The sequence below is a fragment of the Dendropsophus ebraccatus genome, chromosome 14 (assembly GCF_027789765.1).
Source record: "Dendropsophus ebraccatus isolate aDenEbr1 chromosome 14, aDenEbr1.pat, whole genome shotgun sequence".
Classification (NCBI taxonomy): Eukaryota; Metazoa; Chordata; class Amphibia; order Anura; family Hylidae; genus Dendropsophus; species Dendropsophus ebraccatus.
In genome coordinates this window covers 73,411,116-73,432,983 of record NC_091467.1, presented here as the reverse complement: position 1 = coordinate 73,432,983, position 21,868 = coordinate 73,411,116, and the positions used below count along the sequence as shown (strand labels likewise).

Below are 21,868 nucleotides of genomic sequence, written 5' to 3'. Positions count from 1 at the left end.
TAAAGGTGTTGTTAACCAAAAATTATTATTATTTTTTTCTTCAATTAAGCTGGTGCCAGAGATTTGTAATTTACTTCTATTAAAAAATTAAAATCTTCCAGTATTTACCAGCTGCTGTATGTCCTGCAGGAAGTGGTGTATTCTCTCCAGTCTGACACAGTGCTCTCTGCTGCCACCTCTGTCCATGTCAGGAACTGTCCAGAGCAGGAGAGGTTCTCTATGGGGTTTTGCTGCCACTCTGGACAGTTCCTGTTATGGACAGAGGTGGCAGCAGAGAGCACTGTGTCAGGCTGGAGAGAATACACCACTTCCTGCAGGACATACAGTAGCTGATAAATACTGGAAGACTGGATATTTTTACATAGAAGTAAATTACAAATTTCTGGATATTTTTGTGAACAACCCCTTTAAGTCGAGAGCAGCCTCCTTCTATCACTTCCAATACAAGTAGGGCATATATGGTGAACTTTTAACAGTTATCATGGCACCACATTACAGCTGTGGATAAGTATGATACCGTCCCTTTAAATAAAGCTGTACTGTATATTTGCCAGGTTAAGTTTGACACGTAAGGTTCCCCCTGAACAAGTACTGGAAAGCAGAAGTCAGTCTACCGAACAGGAGGCAAGAAGGATTGTACTGAGAAGTCCTGGTGGCAAACAGGAAACTGGTAGCCACGCTCTTCATGCCGCAACACTAATCTGGCACGTGCAGAAGAGATTGAGAAAGAGACTCTTTAACACTGCCCTTTAATCATACAGCTGACACTAGGACTTTACAGGGTTAAACGGAAAAAAAACCCCATAATCTCTGCCAATCTTGTGCAGCACTTGGTGGCGAGGAAGGCCGGGCGCAGGAAGCTCTCGCTGAGACGGGATAAGCAGCAGATGTTAGCGCTGGTGTACTGCTCTGTGAGCTGGGGAAGGGTGTGTGAAATATGTGGGAGTAGGGAACCGCTTCAGGATACAAAGCCCAAAAACAAATCACTCAACCCTACCAAATAAAAATGTGATGTTCTCCATGACCGGGCAGGGGATGACGCAACGCTGAGACATTGGGACTGTGCGCTGCCAGTGTACACCGCGCAGGTGCCAGGGGGAGGAGGAAAGGAAAAGAGGTTGCACCAAACTTCTGGGACTAATGATTGTAAATTTACCAAAAATAAAAATAGAAAATGTTGGTATTAAAAGGTGCTCACTTACTTTATACTAAAATTGGCCAAACCAGTCTATCGGGGCTTTGACTCTCCACCGAGAGACTGGTCGGGGGCGAGGTTCTTTTTTGGGGTTTTTTTTTTGGACGGATAAGGAGGCCGAGAGGGATAACCATTGGATAAATACCGTATGGCCTCCTTAAAGGGGAAATATGAGCAGGTTAAAGGAATCTAACCTGCAGATAGCCCCCTATCGCACAAGAGAAGGTGAGAAGGAAGTCTCTTACTTTCATCCTCGGCGCAGTTCCCGTGTAGTTAGTCGTTTGCTCCAAGACTGTTAGAAGCACTGCCCGCCCCCAAAGCGCCAATCCGCCCCCTTTTGGCCCGTCCCTAGTAATAATAATGGAGCGGGTTATCGCTATAGGGGCGGTACTACTAATGGTCTTAACGGACTGTGGAGCAAATAACTGTGCTGAAACGGAAACGAGGATGAAGGTAAGAGACATACCTCCTCTCTCCTGCACAATAGGGAGGCGATGGCAGGGTAGATTTATCTTTGTAGTTCCCCTTTAAATACAGACCATTAAGATGATACAGGCCAGACCAAGCCCAGGAGCCAGGCATCCAATGTTCTTAGAAATTAGTTCCTGGCACCTAACTTTTTGGGTTATTCCCCAATGGTGATCTTTTTTCTCCCTACACGGAAAGAACTCTCTCCGATTGCTGGAGCGATCAATCGAGCCGCTTTAGTCTCCATTTCTTTGCCCATTACATTCGTAGCGGCTAAAACAGCCACATGGTACATTGGCCAGAATGGTACATAGGAAAAAGGAAAAAAGTTCCTGAATTATTGGATTGGTTGAATTTTTGGGGCAGACTCAGCAGCTCGAAGCCCGTGCCACATTTATCCTCAAATTACATATATGCGCCAGTTTTCCGTCACGCGGAGATTGATTCTCCGGCCCCCGTGTATTTTAGGTTCTTTAATGTTTGCTTTCAACAGAATTTCGTCTAGTGCTTGCGGTCTACAGACTAAATTAAGACCAGACAAACATTTCATGCTCGCTCTGGAACAGCGTGCTGAATCTTGTAGTTCCACAACAACTTGGAAGCCGCCGCAGACTGCCCCGGTCTGATGTAGATTTTAGCTTGCGGCACCAATAAAATCACTTGACCAAAGTGAAGAATGAGCGATGCCGCGTCTTCAAACACTACAAGTCCTTGAGCTTGCAACTGGAAACACATCACGTCCCTCCAGCCCAGCCACTCTACACGCCATTATATTATAGAGTATCAACTCTTTCATAACCAATATAGTCAGCACCCGGCTTGGAGCAAAATCGCATGCAAGAACCGGCAATCTAATGGTTAAGGGCAAGGCCATCTTCTCGCCACACCCCGATTCCTCCCAAATTAGTTCAGTCACAGAGAGACAGAAACACGCAGAGTTAAAGAAAGTGAGAGCGGGAGGTGGTATTGGCTATGGGCCCTGGCATCATGCCCGGCTGCTAGTCTGAAAAGATGCCAGCTTGCTTGTTCCACATCAGAACTACACCCCCCACCCCCTCCCCGTCCAAACTTCCCCTCCCTTCTTCAGGCTTCATATTCAAAAGAGAGGAAGAGAGAACAACCAGTGCAAGGAAACATACAAAGGGAACGAGTTGAAGACTGATACAAGAGGCAAACACAATGAGCCGGGGGTCAAAACACAAGTAGCCACTACACAATGCCAACCAAAATCAAAACATACCACAAAAACCAAGAGAGAAACATTGAATTTCCAGTTGGACTTTTAACGTAGATGTAGTTTACTATCTAGATCAGGATGTGATGAGGCAAACTCTTGACAAGCTTTGATTTGCCTACTTGTGCTTAGATAGTGGTGGGCAACATGTGGTTATACAGCTTGGTATATGGTAGACCAACTGGCCAACCACACATAGAATAGCAGGCCAAGACCAGGTGATCATACGTAGACTATGCGTATTGGTGTCACTAGACTTTTCTTTGGATCGTGAGTAGTGTTGAGTGAACTTCATAAAAGTGTCCAGGTTTCTGAAAAGTTGCCACTTGGCATTTAACTCCCCACGTCTGGACAAGTTGGACGCCGCCATAGGGAGTCATGGAAAACCTGGATACAGCCTTAGGCTGTATCCATGTTTTCCTGGCAGCCCTAGGCTCATTGTTTTTGCCTCTTGTATAAGTCTTCTACTCGTTAAGTTTCCTTGCAATCTCTGGATCAAGGGTCTATACGTTTGTAGAGACTGTTCCAGCATGGACAAGAGCTTGTGATAGTCATCAGCCCAATTGTTTTTTAATCTTTAGGTCTACATAGCAACATAAAATTATCATCCAACATTGCATCAACACAATAACATATAGTGAAACAGCTGAACATGCAGGCTGCTCCACCCTAGGAACCTCGCGGCTAAGACGGTTTGTCTTAATACACATTCATCCAAAAGCAAAAACAGACTATCAACATCTTCATGACAAAAACATCCATCTCCTAGGATAGTCCCTAAGGGGCGATTCATTCACTTTGAAGCATGAATCAAGATGAGCTTGTCCCACAAGGCTGAAAAGGTATAGATGCAAATAATCCAGACGCCCAAGGGCTAGCAACATACCTGGTCTCAATGTTTTCCCCATTGTCAGGCAGGGGTGTCACCTGTTAGGTGACTATTGAATTCAAAATAAGAACCTTAAGCCCATTATGGGTGAGGGCATTGCCTAATGGGTGATCTATTACATGGTACGACAACTCGAAAAGCAGTTTTGGCCCAAGGGCCATAGTTGGCCATAAACACATCACTGGATTATTTTGAGGTCGAAAAACCTGCTGAGTGACCCCCTCCTCCCCCCTGTGCATGCAAGAACTTGCTCGTATTCAAAAGACTTTAATCCACAGAAGAGTATATTACATTATTAGGTGATATATAACCTTTTGGATGTTTGGGTGGGGGTGCTCGAGAAACGTCAGATTAGAGAACCTTGTGCACACTCCGCTTCATCCCAACCCAAGCGTGCAGTATGAGATTACCGGTGGCTGAAGAAGCTGGATGAAGCCTTAAGGCTCTAGTCAATTAAGATGCATACTGAAAACAAGGCATATTAGCGTGAACCCAACTACATCGGCCCTCGGAGCATAGGATGTGAAGGTCGCTACCACAGATTTCACATCACCAATGTTCCTCCTACACAAAGTCCAACCAATTCCTCAAATTCTAGACACCACAATGTCAAGCTGGTTTTCAGGAGGAAGAGATTAAAAGAGTAATGATAAATACAACGAAGAGGGCCCCAGTCATCCCTAATGCTCTCAAGAGGTCAAGGGTTATCTAGTCTAAGCTCTCGGGATGCTGAAGACATGAAGCTCCTGTTCGCAGGTGTCTGTAGACAATGCTGCTAAGCAGGTTTTGATGAAGAGGAGATGAGGGCAGTGGAGTGCAAGACTAAAGTTTAGACAGACTTTGTTGTGGAAATTTCATACAGAAGAGGTGAGAAGAGACAAGATGATGATAGAACACTTGAGGCAGCTACAGAGTCTCTTTTTGGAAGGTGGCACATATGTATCGGGCCTGGTGGAGGAGAACTATGTATGAGGCCAGGTGCCTAACCAACCATTATAGTATACCTACTAATCTATCTGGTACTGAAAGAGTAGACCAGATGGTCAAATATATTACATCCAACATGATCATTATACATTAGATCCATGGATCACCACTTACCCTCCTGGGTTCCCAGCACCTCCTATCTTTGTCAGGTCCCCAATTCTGCGCTCAGCCAAACATCTGAGGTGGGATACTGCTGCAGCTGCTGATTGGCAGAGACTCCTGCAGTTTCTGCTCAGTCAATCATTGGCTGCAGGGTTGTCCCGTATCGGCCGCTGATTGGCCGAGCGCAGAATTGAGGGCCTGACCCAGTAGAAAGCTGGGTCTGGCGAATATAGAAGGTGCTGGGAGCTCAGGAGGGTAAGTATAATTAACCACCCCCTTCCAATAGATGCCCACTGCACCCGCCCCAAAAAGGAAGGGGGTTACGTAACAATCTTCCTTGCTGAGACAGGTGCAAAAACAGTCTGGACCCCAGGGAGTGAAATAATACGTTGTGAGCCAGACTGCTAACACTGTTTCGTTCTCAACCAATTCAGGTTGAATCAAACGGTTGACCCAAATAGTTGCGAACCAGAACTTTTTGAAATTTTGCTCACCTCTAAATGGGAGCATAACACTATTCTACAATATCCTATAGTCAAAAGACTACAACCGCCAAAATGGCCAGAATAGGATTATATTCACACATCGAAATCTGCAACCCATAAATGACATGACCATATTATACTCTATACATACAGCACCTTAACCCTCAATATATGACATGACCATACTACATTTCTATAACAAGCTACAACCAGCATGACCATAAAACAATTATACATGGAACACTACAACCCCCCTCCGACCAGCAAATATGAAAAGAATACAATATACATAGAAGTACTGACCTTCATGGGAGTGAGAGAACCATATCTGGGAGGCTCCGGCCCCGTGGGGCCCCCTGTATGTGGTTTCGGATGGAGATGAGGATGCTCCTCCTGGGTGTGCCGATGCTGCTGCAGAGCCCAGGCTACTACTCAAGAAACTGCCCATAAAAGAGGGGGAGGAGTTCGCCATCAAACCGGTGCTAGCTGAAAGACAGAAAAAAAAAAAAAAACTATTGTGAATGTGCTGGCATAATATTCACATACACGGGGATGGGTATAAGATAGTGAGACTGAAACTAGACAGACTATGGCATAATGAAAGTGTACTGTGTGGATTGACGCCAATGACTGAGCGGGGTTCCATTTATAGTGTGAATAAACCTTCTGAACTGGCCAGAAATTTTCTTTGGGCAGGTCTGGACCATGGCAGCTAAGGCTTAGGGGGTTCGTGTACCTTTAATATCTAGGTCTGAATGTCAAAAATGGGCCAGTGGACATTTGTCTCCAAAGGTGACCCATATTGGACCAAGGTCGGTTTAATATTCACGATTAGTGTTGAGCTGACTTGCTGAACAGTTTGGGTTCGGCGGTGTTCTACAAACCCAAACCCTCGGCATTTGACTCCCGGTGGCTGCAAAAGTTGAATGCTGTCCTAGAGCTGCCAAGAAAACATGGCTACAGCCTATGACCTATGGTTGTATCCATGTTTTCCAGGCAGCACAAGGGCGGCATCCAAATTCTGCAGCTGCCTGTAGTAAAATGTTGAGCGCTTGAATTCGGGGAACATTGCCCAAGCCAAGCAGTTGACTTTACTATTTGGGAATATTAAACTGACCATTGTCCAGTATAAAACCTGAAACTTAAGCCAGGAACTTTTTGCGCGCTGGAGAGCAGTGTGTGCTGGGCACCTCTCTGCCGTGAACTCAGTAGGTGGTGACAGCAAGTGGTGTGAAGGGGTGTACAGACTTTATACTAAATTTGCAACCCATATGGAGGGGGGGGGGGGGAAATCAGGATTTGTTGCCACCATCATAGTTACCAAGACCAGGTCCACCAATCGGCTGAAGCAATACCGTATGAAGATTTGTTTCTAGGCTAAAACTTACGTATGTTCCTTTGGGATCCTAGGAACCCACTTCCAACTAATCTCAGTGTTATGCCGGAGATGAGTAATTCTCAACCATAAAAAAGGAGGAAGAGAAAGTCTGGGGGAGGTGACCTTCTTGGTTGACCCAATTCTCAATTACAATATCCACAGTTCACTTCATGGTCAGATGAATAAAGAGCTGTACACCGGGAACTCGAGCTCTTCATTTCGCATCTTCGTCTTGGATAACTCACGCAAAGAACGATTGCACTTGGACCAAATAGGAGGACGGATTCCGCCTCAGGACCCAAGAGATCTACTTGGGTTCCACTAGAGATTCCAATTGAAACTCCAAGCACTGTACAACCCCCGCAGCTAAACCGCAGTCCATTCTGTATTGTAGCTACGACGCAACCTTATAATTTACTTGCAGCCCTCATGGATTCATAAGAACTTTATTAAGTTAACTTTTTTTATTATTATGGGATTAAAATTAAAGGGGGAAGAAAGAAAAAAAAAACTTGTAGCCAAAGCGTAATCCAGAAGTTGGAAAGAAGAGGAGTAATTAATGGAAGTCATGTGCAATAGGCGAGCAGTGTACAGGGTGTGTACTGTATCATTGGATGATCAATTCCCTTCCTGCCCAGCCTTCAGGGCACTGTTAAAATCTCACATCTCCTACCAAGCCTCATATGACTCTCCCCCCTTCCCATCTTCCTCCAGCTGCTTCTGTCACCTGACAGGGAGTGATTTCCAGATGTGAGATTCCCTGCAAGATGTCAGAAGTGTCTTTCCAGATTACGCCTCATACACACAAACATAGCCCTCAGCCAAGACCTCCCTGGCTTAAGGCGAGGCTTAGGCAACCCCATGGACCTTGGAACCACAAGATGCAGCATGCTCTACCTGCAACTACCATAGGACTGCTAGTTCTGTATCAGCAGAAGGTTGCCAACCTATTACGCCAGTTCATAGGAGTGCCGTACTACTGAGGAACATCGAAAAGCCCAGATGTTCTAGACTTGTTATTAGCAAAAAGCTTGCGCCACATTCCCACCCTTCTTCCTGTGAACCGTGAAACCCAAAAGAATAACTTTAGCAAGAACCCCAGCCAGTTCTTCCGAGCCCTATTTTTAAATGCTTGTCATATTGTTCCCAGTTGTATCCGCGCGGTGCCAGTTCGCACACAGCTGTTAGAAGAAGACATGGACCGCGTTCAACTCTGACCTAAGGGAGCAGCGCAGTATTCTCAAAGTATCGGCTTGCCTGCCCTTCCAAAAATGTTCCCAACAAAACTAGAGGAAAAGGCAGAACAAGAGCCACATCCTAAACCACACCCTGACTCACACCCACGGTACTTGACCGGGGATTTCCATTCACTGCTGGTCATCCGCAACGGATCTAAAAGACTTCTCTACCATTGATGGGTCAATACATTGGGTTCTATAAGGTGGCAATGGTACGGTAGAATAGTCAACCATTTGTGTGGATAGACAATGTCCCTTAAGTGATAACGTTGGACCACCTTACGAAGGCTAGGTACCATAGAAGCATAAGGTATACAGTAGGATAGTCAGCCATCTGTGTGCATAGACAATGTCCCTTAAGTGATAACGTTGGACCACCTTACGAAGGCTAGGTACCATAGAAGCATAAGGTATACAGTAGGATAGTCAGCCATCTGTGTGCATAGACAATGTCCCTTAAGTGATGACGTTGGACCACCTTACGGAGGTGAGGTAGCATACAAGCATGGGTATACTGGGGAGGAAGGGCCAGTTCCAACTAATACACCATCCTTAGTATACAAATCACACATTTAAAAATTTGTGGTACCTATGAATTCTATATGAAACTATCCCCAAGTGTCAACCCATATCACCCAATGCTGCTACTTAGATGGTCTCATACATGACAGTCATGATATTCCCAAGCAGAACCCCCAATAAACATTTCCATCAAGTTCCTCAACCTACTATCCACCTATACCCAGAAGCTCACAATCAAAAATTTGACAACCCACCGAGAGACCCTCAGCCCCCATTTACTTACCCCAGAAGAACATGATCCCTCAGATTAGCAGGGACTGTAGTAATAATGATCTCCCTGTACTGTTTTATCACATGCCCCATAAGGGTCCAATAAATAGCTTCACGATGAGGAAGCGGAGGGAGAAACAGGACCTGCCAACCCAACAGCAGCCGTTCACAGGAGAAAATAGCAAGGGAAACAGTTACACGGATCGTAAAAAAGAAAACTTTTATTGTGAGATCATATGGCGGGGATCTCTCCTGGGATAAGAGTCCTGGAAACACGGATACAGTAACCCTACTGTGTCCAGATGGGAGCATTGCAATGTGATGTGTCCCATATTATTTAACTGCTTTTACGGCTGCTCTTGGCAGCAAAGGGGTTATCCAATACGCAGCCTACTATGCAATTTTTTTTTTTAACCCTCCCTTCCTTTGCGCGGCATGTGTTTCTAAACGTAGAAGAAAAAAATGAAAACACACAAAGTAATTTGCCTCTGATAGAAAACAGGTCCGGGCTGTTGGTAATGGGAGGGGAATTGTCGGAGGGGGTCGTCCCACGTTGCCAAACCGTTCCCTCCTAGATGCTTTGGAAATGAGTGTCCCAAGTGTGGTTTCAATAGGAAAGGGGGAGTGCTGTTTCTTCCTACTTAACCCTTCTGTTCAGTTGGGTCCGTTACTTAAAGAGTCCCTCTACCCTTAAGCCTGACGACCTGTGATAAACAGACGTCTATATAAAGAAACTCCAGTCAAAGCTGTTTTTGGAAAATCTGGTTGACAACCAATATCGCCCACCATAACACCACCCAGGACCCTGGTGCCTGAGGACATCGAGAAGCCTCTCTGCCCCATATGAAGACACCAGCATCATAAACCATACATGGGGGGGGGGGGGGGCTGGAGATTTCATGTTACAAATATTGCACCGGGTTATGCATCTCGCTACAAAAGATTTCTCAAGTTACCGATTGACTAATCTGCCCAGATGTGCAAAAATAAATTCTGAGAACTCAACTTCAATATTCCCAAGAACATGGCAGATTATTCTTTCAGGGTCCCGAGAAAGATGACGAATGACTCGCATGGTGGCTATAAAAGATGGGGGTAAAAAACATCTGGACAGGGTAGAAAATGTTGGGGTGCCTTAGTAAATAACAGAACAGGAACCAAAACATAGGAGAAGCAGGAATAACGGAAAGGAAGATACATCGGGAACAGTGGACAAGTCTTCTGTCCATCAACGCTAGAGAAAAAACGTAATCGACGCATGGAGGGATCCCAATATAGTGGGCAAACTTTTTGTTATATTGAATTTTTTCCCCAAAACAATTGGATAGTTGGGGGAAGTTAGCATAATTCACTTGTGATGGATCTCCTATTGAGCAGGCTGATCCACCTCCCCTCTGTTGTAGGGTCTGGTGGATTTGGCCAGTGTGCACTGGGACTATTGGGCTGCTATGTTACCTTCCTGCCCACCATCTCATGGCACTGATGGATTAGGGGCTTCAACATGGTGGCAAGTAGTCTCCATTTACAGCTTGTTCATGCTGTATAAGCCCCTCATTGTCTTTCTTTATGAAGTATGAGAGCGTTCTGATGGTAACGGCCCCTTTAAACGAGGCATGACTGTAGAGTTTACCTCATCGGATCAGCTCCAAGTAGAAGCTAATAAGAGTTAAATCAAGGACACCTCCACTTTGCTAAGAGCAGGGATCAAAGCCCAGCAGACCAAATCCAGTCATGACACCGCCTGGCACCGCCAGATGTTTCCTAGGGCATAACAGGTGCGAGAACTGGCATCTGTGATTATCACTTGTAGGACGGACTAACAAACTGCTTTCCATTATGCATTTCTAGTCGTGAGCAGCAAAACACGATGGGAGTGCACCAACTATATACATGTGATGATGGGTGGAGGATGGGGCATGGGTCGAGGAGAACATTGTGATAACGTGCCCACAAAATGACTGACAACCCTAACGGCCGACCACAAGTGTGTCATGCATTCAGCAGGATGGTCAGCACCAAACAAGATATAATAGTCCGTTATATAGCTAATCACCAGGACGCCGTATCAGATGTAGACTCCTCTAAATGGCTCAATGAAGTACCAACGTGGAGGACAGAAGTGGGTTGTGCCCACCATGATGCCTAAAAATTCATTCAATAGCTGAGGGTTCAGGACAACAAGGATGAGAACTAGTGCCGAACTGCTCGGGTTAAGAGAACGTTGCCAAACCCAAAGGCTCGGCATTAGATTCCTGGTGGCTATAGAAGTTGGATGTCCTATGGCTTCTAGAAAAAGGTGGCTACAGCACATGGTATCCAACTTCTCTAGCCGCTGGGAGTCATATGTCGAGTGTTCGGGATCAGAGAACGTTGCCGAACTCAAAACAGTTTGTCAAGTCCGCTCAACAGTATGGAGAACCAATCCTAAACCTGGAGCCACAGAAGGAACTAGTAACCATGGGCTCCAATGCCAAACCCCAACCATGACGTGACATAGGACCAATGGAGGCTTCAAAACATTAGGAACTGTGTTATGAAGGTGCAGAGCGCCCCAGCCACGTAGACCCCTGGAGGCGTGCAGTTTGGCAAAGCGTCAAGAGTTGCATTGGGCCCAGCTGGGATCAATGTGTGGAGGAGACGTAAACACAACTCGTTTGGCAAACAGATGTGAGGAAGATCCAAAATATGGAGAGAGCGTGTACAAGCCCCCTGTCCTTCACTGCGGAAATGGCAGAACTCCTTTAATCTGGCATTCGATAGTCCAACTGTTTCGCCAGTTTAAATTGAATTGTTATGGTGGACATAAGACTCTAAGTTACCAAGGAGGGGTGTGTATAAGACAACGAGGGCCCAGGTGCAAGATGTGGCTCCGTAGACATGGACTTTGTTGTCCACCTCAGAAGGTTACGTTCTATGGGTGAAATGGAAGGTGGGGCTTCTGGAGGTACTAACTGGCCGTAGGTGGCGCTTCTGCACTATATAACCCTTTGATCTCACATATGCTGGATATATACTGGGATATCAATTTCTGGGATAACCCCCATCATTACATAATAGGGTGAGGGAAAGGGGATACAGGGTCAACCCTTACCGGAGCCGTATTAGTTGTATGGCTTTAGGAAAACATAGCTACTTTCCTCCAAGAACAGCGCCGCCCCGTAGGTTGTATCTGGTATTACAACATAGCCCAATCAGTCATTGCAGCCAAGCCGCAATACCACAAATAACCAGTGGACAGGAATGGCGCTGTTTCAGGACAAAGCCCAGTGTTTTCATCATTCCGGCCCCCTATTAAATAACATGGCGGAGACTTGTGATGTCATCGGGGTTTTGGGTGGTTTCCCCTCCGTTTTTGTGAATAGGACCCTCTAAAGGATTTTATTACAACGTTTGACATATTTAAAATTCCTTAATCAGATCTTCAGAGTGTCGCGCGCTCTGGAACTTCTCTGCGATTCCGGATGAATTCCAGTCTGCAGCGTCTCTGCGGATTGTGTGAGTATACAGACACTGTCCCCGGCCCCCTCCCTCCCACTTGGGTTTCAGCTCTGTCTACAACTGGTGTCATGGCCTGTTCTGTTTTCCTATGATGCTTATCTGCCTGGGCACAGTGCCTGACCGCACCGCGCACTCACACAGCCCAACACTTCTAGTGTCTTACACACAAACAGTCCTTCTAGTGACAGGCTGCCACACAGACGGACGGACACACCGCCCTGGCGTCACGCATCCCAACAGCTGACCGGCGTTACCACCAACTAAAGGTGACACAAGGACTGCGACGGGTTAACTATACACAGTCTGGACAGTAAAGAGTTTGTGCGAGATCAGAAAAACATGGCTGCTTTTTTTTTTTTTTTTTTAAAGCATCCCTAAGACAGCGCCACACTTGGCCAGAGGCTGTATGCGGTACTGCAGCCCAATTCTTGCTAAGCTCGGAAACTCTGGCACTGTTCCTTTATTTAAAAAAAAAAAAAAACTTTTAAATCAACTGGTGCCAGAGATTTGTCATTTACTTTTAAAAAAATCTTGCGTCTTCCAGTACTTATCAGCTGCTGTATGTCCTGCAGAAAGTGGTGTATTCTCTCCAGTCTGACACAGTGCTCTCTGCTGCCACCTCTGTCCATGTCAGGAACTGTCCAGAGCAGCAGCAAATCCCATAAAAAAAACTTCTCTTCTCTGGACAGTTCCTGACATGGACAGAGGTGGCAGCAGAGAGCACTGTGTAAGACTGGAAAGATTACACCACTCTATGCAGGACTTACAGCAGATGATAAGTACTGGAAGAGTGAAGATTTAAAAAAAAAAAAAAATAGTAACTTTACTTAAAGTAAATTACACATCTATATAACTTTCAGACACCAATTGATCTAAAAGAAAAAAAAAATTGGATGAACTACCCCTTTAATAATATAGATTATAATTATATATATATATATATATAATATATATATATATATATATATATATATATATATATATATATATATATATATTAGATACACACACCAGCTGGCGAAACAATCCTTTAAATTGTTATTTTTTTTATTTTTTTTTTACTTCTAGCCCGAGCTTCTTCGTTCCACCCTTACGAGCAGCGGAGACGTGTGTTGGACCGGCGCTGCTCACATCTCCAGGCTCTGGCAGACGTACGAGCACAAATATCTGGGAGACGCGCGGAGCCATATTTCCCACACATGTTTAATAATATTACACCCCCCCCCCTTATTTTATGGATTGACATCGCCCCCCGCGACCCAAGCCAAACTCTATAGAGGAACACAGGACACACGTATGGCATCGGAGGTCAGGAGGACACATATGGACCAGGCTGGAGGACACATGGAAACCAGGTGACCGGGGCGCCCCCTAATGCTCCACCAGAGACACTGCTGGCCCAGGGCAGGATGGGAAACAGACGCCACCAACATTTGCTTTCATTTAGAAAGTGAGAGGGATGGTAAGAAGCAGCGTTGAAGGGACCGGCCGCGGGGTTCCTGAGAACGGAGCTGCCTCTTCGGCTCCCACACCCCCCCTCGGCCTCTTAAAGGGATAGTCCCAGAGGTGCAGGCGCTCAGGCCGGACCAGCGTTCCAGGTTCCCAGGCTTCATCCGCAACGTTCACACACATGCACAACACATCTCGCTGCCCCTTCACACGACCTGTTCCCTCGCACAAGTGGCGTTGGCCAGAAACGTAAATCACAGGATCCCGTGGATAGAAGATCAGCGTTCTCTGTAATAAGAGAGAGCCGGACGCACTGAGGAGAACCGACCGCGCACTGCAGCGACCGCACTACTCCATAGGTTTACAGCTCGGCTCTGCTGCATCATGCACACAGATTCCACATTTCTATTCTCCCCATTGGTCAAGATCTCTGCTTGCTGTCAGTGAATGCAAACAGTCCCCATCCCCAACCATCAACAGCGCAGGGTCCGTTACAGTGTGTCAGAGCAGGAGGCAATAAATGAGGGATGAGGAACCTTGTGCCTTCTGGCTGCTGCAAAACTACAATTCCCATCATGCCTGGGCAGCCAAAGCTGAAGCATTCATATAACTAAACATCCCTTTAAAGGGGAACTACGGCAAAAAATATTTTTCTTTTAAATCAACTGGTGTCAGAAGTAAATTGAAAATCTATATAACTTTCTATGTAAATATCTCCAGTCTTCCAATACTTATCAGCTGCTGTATGCCCTACAGGAAGTGGCATATTTGCTTCAGTCTGAGACAGTGCTCTCTGCTGCCACCTCTGTCCATGTCAGAAATAGACAAACCTCTCCTGTTCTGGACAGTTCCTGACATGGACAGAGGTGGCAGCAGAGAGCACTGTGTCAGACTGGAGAGAATACACCACTTCCTGCAGTTGACTTGAAATTTTGTCCCCCACTGGAGTTCCCCTTTAAGGGCAGCCATTACTGTATAACATTAACTACTGAATGTCTGAACCCAAATAGGCACCTATATTAATCACACATACTCTAGATACAGCTTTGAGGCCAAATATACTTCGTATAGCAGAGCTAACTTTGTCATGTGGCACATCTCAGATTTACATAGGACTGCAGGTGGACTCCCTGCATTCAGTCTTCTTCGTCTTGAGCTAATACTCCAGTAGTAGATTGTATGTTGCAGATACAGTACACCAAGTGTTGCGGGTACAGCAAAAAGGAGTGCGTCAGGCACCTCAGAGAAGAGTTTGCCATTTGACATCCTCATGTTTACATAGGACTGCTGCATTAAAAACACAAACAATACAGCCCCAATGCTATATGCCAACTCCAGCTCTCCTGCATCCGCGTACACGGCCAGCACATGTCAGGCTACACGCCAGCAATGTGAACGTTTAACCCCTTCACGCTCAGCGTCCCTCCGGCGCTACCTGCCACGTACGGTTCTGCTGGTGAACTTACATGGGACTGGCGGTGGTACGGAGCCGGCCATATTTGTACCCATAATAGGGAGAAAAATCTCCGAAACAGACAAATAAGACTAAAAATGGTGCGAGCGGGTGTGTCGCATCCACTGGGGACGGCCGATCCCAAGGAGAAGGAATCCTACTATTATTAATCGTGGAATCACTCGCAGCTGATCCATTAACCATATGCCGGCTGCCGCCCCGGGACGTTTAACCTATGAAGCTCCAGAAGAAATAGAAGGCCAAAGGTTATACAGATTTGTATTTTACTGTTATTAAAAATCTCCAGTACTTATCAGCTGCTGTAGGTCCTGCAGGAAGTGGTGTATTCTTTCCAGTCTGACACAGTGCTCTCTGCTGCCACCTCTGTCCATGTCAGGAGCTGTCCAGAGCAGGAGAGGTTTTCTATGGGGATTTGCTGCTGCTCTGGACAGTTCCTGACATGGACAGAGGTGGCAGCAGAGAGCACTGTGTCAGACTGGAGAGAATACCCCACTTCCTGCAGGGCATACAGCAGCTGATAAGTACTGGAAAGACTGGAGATTTTTTTATAGTTATAGATCTGTAAAACTGTCCAATTTGGAAGGAAAAAAAGAAAAAGTTTCCCCTTTCAGGTGTATGGGGGCCTCCTGACCCCACTGCAAATCTCTCCTTTTCTATTTAAGTCAATGGGGAAAATCGGCAACCTTTCTGACACCACAACTGCCACCATTTTTTTTTCTACGAGGATGAGATTATTGCTTTTTCTCTCCCACGTTACATTCTGTAGATTTCTGAATGATTGATGGTATTGGGTGGTCGGACCGCTATGGGTGGTCGGACCCTTTGTCAAACGTGTGGTCTACTTGTCGGGTGGACAGCTGAGCGGTCCCATTAGGAGATGCCAGTGTGGTCCTAGCAGTACAGGCACTGGGGCTCCATACAGTATCACCCATAGATCTGCAGGGCTCCCAGGGATGGGGGGCCCCTTATACACTGTAAATGACCCCCATCACACGAGGGCCCCTCCAGTCCTCCCAGCCGGGCCTATCCCCACACCAGGTAGTCAGCGCAGTCTCCGTGCTCCGCAGGCCGGAGTATTATGGGCATTGGCAGCTTTTATTAACAGGATCCTGTAATTTTCCGCAACGAATAATGAAGTTTTTTCCTTTGTGTATTAAAGTGACAGCTGCCATCCAGTGCTCCATGGCGGCCGGCTCTCCTCCAGACTCATGTGTGTTCTGACTCCCGGAGACTAATGAATGAACGGGCTGTGATGTCACAGACATTCCTGACTGTCCTGTCAGCCGGAGATTCCCTAACCTCACCATGAGTCACCTACCGGGTTAACCCTATCCCTGCTCTACAGCATAAAGTAAGACAGTCTCTTAAAGGGATAACACCCAATCTTTTTTTTTTCATTTCTTTAAATTAACTGGTGCCAGAAAGTTATATAGATTTGTAATTTACTTCTATTTAAAAATCTCTAGTCTTCCAGTACTTATCAGCTGCTGTATGTCCTGCAGGAAGTGGTGTATTCTTTCCAGTGTGACAGTGCTCTCTGCTGCCACCTCTGTCCATGTCAGGAAATGTGTGGAACAGCAGCAAATCCCAATAGAAAACCTCTCCTGTTCTGGACAGTTCCTGACATGGACAGAGGTGGCAGCAGAGAGCACTGTGTCAGACTGGAGAGAATACACCACTTCCTATAGGACACACAGCAGCTGATAAGTACCATGTGGCTTTAAGAGAACCAGTTGATTTAAAAGAAAAAAAAAATCGGAGTACCCCTTTAAGTGCAGTTGTGGCTTTTAAACTGCAATACCATATACAACCTGTGAAAATTGTGGCGCTGTTATCAGAAAGTAACCAGTTTTTTTTTGTTTGTTCGTTTTTAAAGGGGTTATCCAGTATTAGAAAAAATACTTTCTTGCAAAAACAGCGCCACCCCTGCCCTCAGGTTTTGTGTGATATTACAATTCAGTTCTATTCACTTCAATGGAACAGAGCTGTAATATCACACAGAAACTGAGGACAAGAGGGGCGCTGTTTGTGGACTCGTTTTCTACGCCTGGCTAACCCCTTAAGCACTTAGTCCTATACAGGAGGCGGCTGACTTTAGGCGTCGTGTCCCTTTAAGGCGGGGGGGGGGGCAGATTTGATTGCATGTGTTCCACAACAAATATTACAATCACAGAATAAATAAATGAACGAAGCGCAATCCATTAGGTGTAATAAGGGGCGAGTGGCGCTCCTGACTGCTGAGAACACGGCTGCCACGCTATTTAATCATTTAAAGGGCTGTTTGAGCCGGGAATTGCAGCTTAAATCAGTTGGTAACAGTCTCCGCTCCACAAATCCATCTCCCCGAGGGGCCGCCCCATCACTCCTGCCCTTCACGGTTAATGTGAACAAGGCCATAGAGTCGGGAAAAAAAAGCAACGGGTCAGGAAGGCCCCAAGAAGCGGAAGCTGGCAGCGCCAGGCCGCAAGATGGCAGCGATGGAAAGGGGGCAAAGGACCTCGCACTGAACAAGGGGCATTAGTCAGTGCGCGGCCCCCCGGCTGCGGAAAGGAAGTTTCTGTAATACAGTCACAGTCTATCATGATAGATAGGCTGCTGTATGTTTATATAGCGCCAGCATATGCCAAGGGGGTACAGCTATTAGATGAGCCTGCGCAGTACATACCGTCATCTAGTGCTGTACCCAAGTATCCCGCTATGGTGTAGAGGTATCTGAAGGGGACAACACTGACAACTTGACACCCGAGGCTTGTGACCACTTCTATAGCAGTACACTATATGGTGGCACTGTACGGTACTATTACTTGTACACTATATGGTGGCACTGTACGGTACTATTACTTGTACACTATATGGTGGCACTGTACGGTACTATAACTTGTACAATATATGGTGGCACTGTACGGTACTATTACTTGTACACTATATGGTGGCACTGGACGGTACTATTACTTGTACACTATATGGTGGCACTGTACGGTACTATAACTTGTACAATATATGGTGGCACTGTACGGTACTATTACTTGTACACTATATGGTGGCACTGGACGGTACTATTACTTGTACATTATATGGTGGCACTGGATGGTATTACTTGGCACTGGATGGTATTGTTGCACTGTATGGTAATAGTAGCACTATGTAAGCCACTGTATGGCAGTGTTATTTGGCCAATATATAGCAGCTAGTACTGTTATTCAGGCCCCTCATGGTGTGACTATCTGCTCAAATTAGAAAAACTAAGGCCAGTCACATAGTCACATATCATATGCTGTACCAGATTTTTGTTCTCCTTAGTACAACAACTGGCAACATTCACACACACATTTAATATTATATATATATATATATATATATATATATATATATATATATATATATATATATATATATATATATATATATATATATATATATACACACACACACACACACACACACACATATCTATATATATTTCCCTCATAATATTTAGAAGTGCATTTATAATGTAAACAGTTTCTGTTGCCCGACTATCTCATTGCATCTCATTCTAGATTTCTCCACCGTCGGAGATTACAGCAACTCACCAGCATTCTACTTTCTCCCTAAAGCGGATGAGGATGAGGAGTGGGACAAGCTGGTTTTTCTTCTTTTTTTTTTTTTTTTTTTGCTGCAGACTTTATTCCTTTGTTCGTGGAGCAAGAAACCAAAAACAAAAATCAAAGCATTCCCCGCAATAAATCACAATTATATCTCAGTTTTCTTTTGAGATAACACAATAAACATCTGATCACGCAATCCGCTTCCCACCACCTGCACATAATGGCGGACGACATTCCTCAGATGCAGAAATACATGGTGGTAGAGGGACTTCAGGTTCCCAGTTCCGTACTCCGGTCCATAGGGGGCAGAATTGTGCTCACAGTACTGATCAGCTTCTACAGCTTGGATGCTCTTACAAGATTTACTCACCAGATGGCGACAGAGAGTACAAGGAGGAAGCTCCTCCCACTGGGAACACAATGTGCAATCTGTGCTCTGCCCTGAGGCCTGATAGTAGTGACATTCAGATAAGGAAAAAAATATTTTGAAAACTATATTTTATCAGATGTTTCCGTATTGAAGAATATTAACACTTCCTGGGCCAGTCCTGATGATATCACCTGCATCTGGACTCGCCCTTTAAGTAACCCTCATAGACAACCTTAATAGGTTCAAGGCCGAGACATATCCATACACAAGCCCATCCTAACTGGTTTTCTAGTAAAAATGAGTGTTCAGGCCCCCATGATATCTAATTTATTCATGAAGCCTACGGCACCTCCAGCCGGCTATTCATCCGGCGCTGATGGTGCGGTATATTCTTACCCAGTATCATGTAACGTACATGCAGAATCATACATGTAGAGGAGCAGGGGTGAGCTCAGAGCGCACGGCTCACATTACAAGCCGCTCATTGTGTTGCGTCTCATTCATTACTTTCTTTAATTAAAGTGGATGAGCAGAGTTGTCACTTGTGATGGGTCCAGGCGGATACAGCAGTTACCCAGAAGTCAGCAGAAGAACTCGTCTTTTAGGAAGGACCATGTATAAAGGTCTCGATTTCCATCTACGTCGCTTGTTATAAAATGGTATGCGAAGTAGCCCACTGGCACCATCACAGCATGAAGGATGTTGTGGTCCCATGAGGATAGCCTTCTGACCAGCCCACCCCCTGCTCTGTACCGGAGAGATCAATGGCCTGGCGTATATCCCCAGTCATGTTCTAAGACTCCTCCACCAGTGATGAACAAACTTCCCAAACCATTAGATTCTTCCAAACCCAAAACACTCAGCAATTAAATTCCGGTGAAAAAGTTGGATGCAGCCATAGGGAGTCTGGGAAGAAGTCCTGGCTTTCCAGGACTCTCTAAGGCTACGTTCCCATGCAGTATTTTTTAAACCAAAACCAGAAGAGGATTAAAGATACAGAAAGGCTATGCTCAAACACTGCTGAAATATCACGGATTATTAAACGGCAAATAATGGCCGTTATTTCAAAAACAATGGCCGATGTTTTAAAATAACGGTAATTATTTGCCATTAAATGACGGCCATCCACTCAATTTTAACAGTGTGTGAACAGAGCATTTCTGTGTTTCCAATCCACTTCTGGTTTTGGTTGCAAAATACTGACCAAAAATGCTGTGTGGGAACATAGCCTAAGGCGGCATCCAACTTCTTCAGCCACCGGGAGTCAAATGCCAAGTGTCCGGGAAGTTTGCTCATCTCTATTCCTTTTTGCATATCCTTTCTTCCCAGAATTTGGCCTGTAAGGGTCCTAGTAGAAAAGCCATTTTTTGTTTTTGCTGTTTAACGAAAAATATGATCGCAAATGAGTGTTTTTGGGAACGAGCTGAAATCGTTCACCATAATACACAGAACGTTACTACAATCATTACTCTTCTTGTTTCCACCAAATAAAGGAACGACGCGCACATACACAGAAGACTAGCCAATATTTAGCGAACAACGATTTTAGGCTCAGTTTAAAAGATGCGATCAACGACAGAAACGATTTTTCGATTGTTGCCCGCATTCACATGGGAAGATTATCGTTTACATTTAAACAATATAATAATTTTACAAAAAAATTCTAAATGAACCAAGATTTCCCAAAAAAATTTCATGTCATGTGCCAGATAGAGTAACTCAAAAACTATAAACCAAGTGTCAGGTGGTTCTTGGGTTCCACTTTATGGAAAGACTATCTGATATAAGAGACCAACGACCCCCCCCCCCCCCCCACACACACACACACAAAAATAAGTGGATGACTATCGGACTCATATCGGATTATATATTTTGAAATTTTCTTGACCATCCCATAGACTTGTTCATGACTTGTCCAAGATTTGGAAGGTGTTGACTGATGTTTTTTTTTTTTTTTTAATAAGTATAATAAAAAAACGTACTTAAGGGGCTGGAAACATTTTGGCATCACGTAGTAAAGAACATAATCTTGGAAGGAGCAAGACTCCCCCTGACCCCTTCCCTCTCGGCTGCCTTTCCTTACTCGGTCCCTCTAAATCTCCTTCCTATCAGCACCAAGTCTCCTCCAATCCGTTCTACCTCAGTCGTAAATCAATTTGTCCAATAAAACAGCCTGACATGCTGAAATATCGGCTAAACAGCCACTCAATCTGTTTATGCAAATGGAATAAATCTATCTGTCCTCTCTAAATATTGATTATATTCCTTAATTTATGGCAAAATAAATACAAGGATTGCATGCAAAGTTAGGGGAAGCGGGAGAGGATGCATGTGATGGAGGGAATCTAGACATGTGATGACAGATCTATTACAACAAGACTAGATGACAAGTGCCATAAACTGTGGTCAGTAGAATTGTGTAACGTTGATAGCAATGTGGAGTGCGACTGTGTTAATACCTTGGGCCTACAAACCCCATGACAGGGTCTACAGACTTTGGTCATGGTCTATCAGCTATGGCTTTTGCCGTAATGTCATTAACAGGTCATTGGTTTCTCAAGCTCTTCTGTGGTTTCTCGTAAGGATGAGACAAACAAATTTAGGTTCCTCTAGGCTTGAGGGTAGGAAAGAACGCAATATATGGAACACCACCACTGTGAAGGGTAAGTTGCATCTAGGTTAGGCATTCTAGTCAATAAAAGAAGATTCGAAATGGAGACAT

General features: G+C 45.2%; 1 protein-coding gene and 1 long non-coding RNA gene across 8 annotated transcripts in view; one reads left to right on the top strand and one right to left on the bottom strand.

Annotated features, from left to right (window-relative positions):
- The window catches only part of LOC138772959 (uncharacterized), a 30,515-nt gene extending 11,622 nt beyond the window's left edge, over positions 1–18,893 (top strand). Inside the window, exons 4-6 of the long non-coding RNA XR_011359854.1 lie at positions 13,335–13,621; positions 16,349–16,540; positions 18,729–18,893. This is a non-coding gene — a long non-coding RNA (uncharacterized lncRNA). The remainder of the gene's footprint in view (positions 1–13,334; positions 13,622–16,348; positions 16,541–18,728) is intronic.
- Positions 1–21,868, bottom strand: part of BAHCC1 (BAH domain and coiled-coil containing 1) — a 111,703-nt gene that overhangs the window by 49,121 nt on the left and 40,714 nt on the right. For all 7 annotated transcript variants that reach the window (XM_069953784.1, XM_069953783.1, XM_069953786.1 and 4 more), the window contains exon 3: positions 5,664–5,846. In XM_069953784.1, coding sequence (XP_069809885.1) covers positions 5,664–5,846 — 183 coding nt within the window. The remainder of the gene's footprint in view (positions 1–5,663; positions 5,847–21,868) is intronic.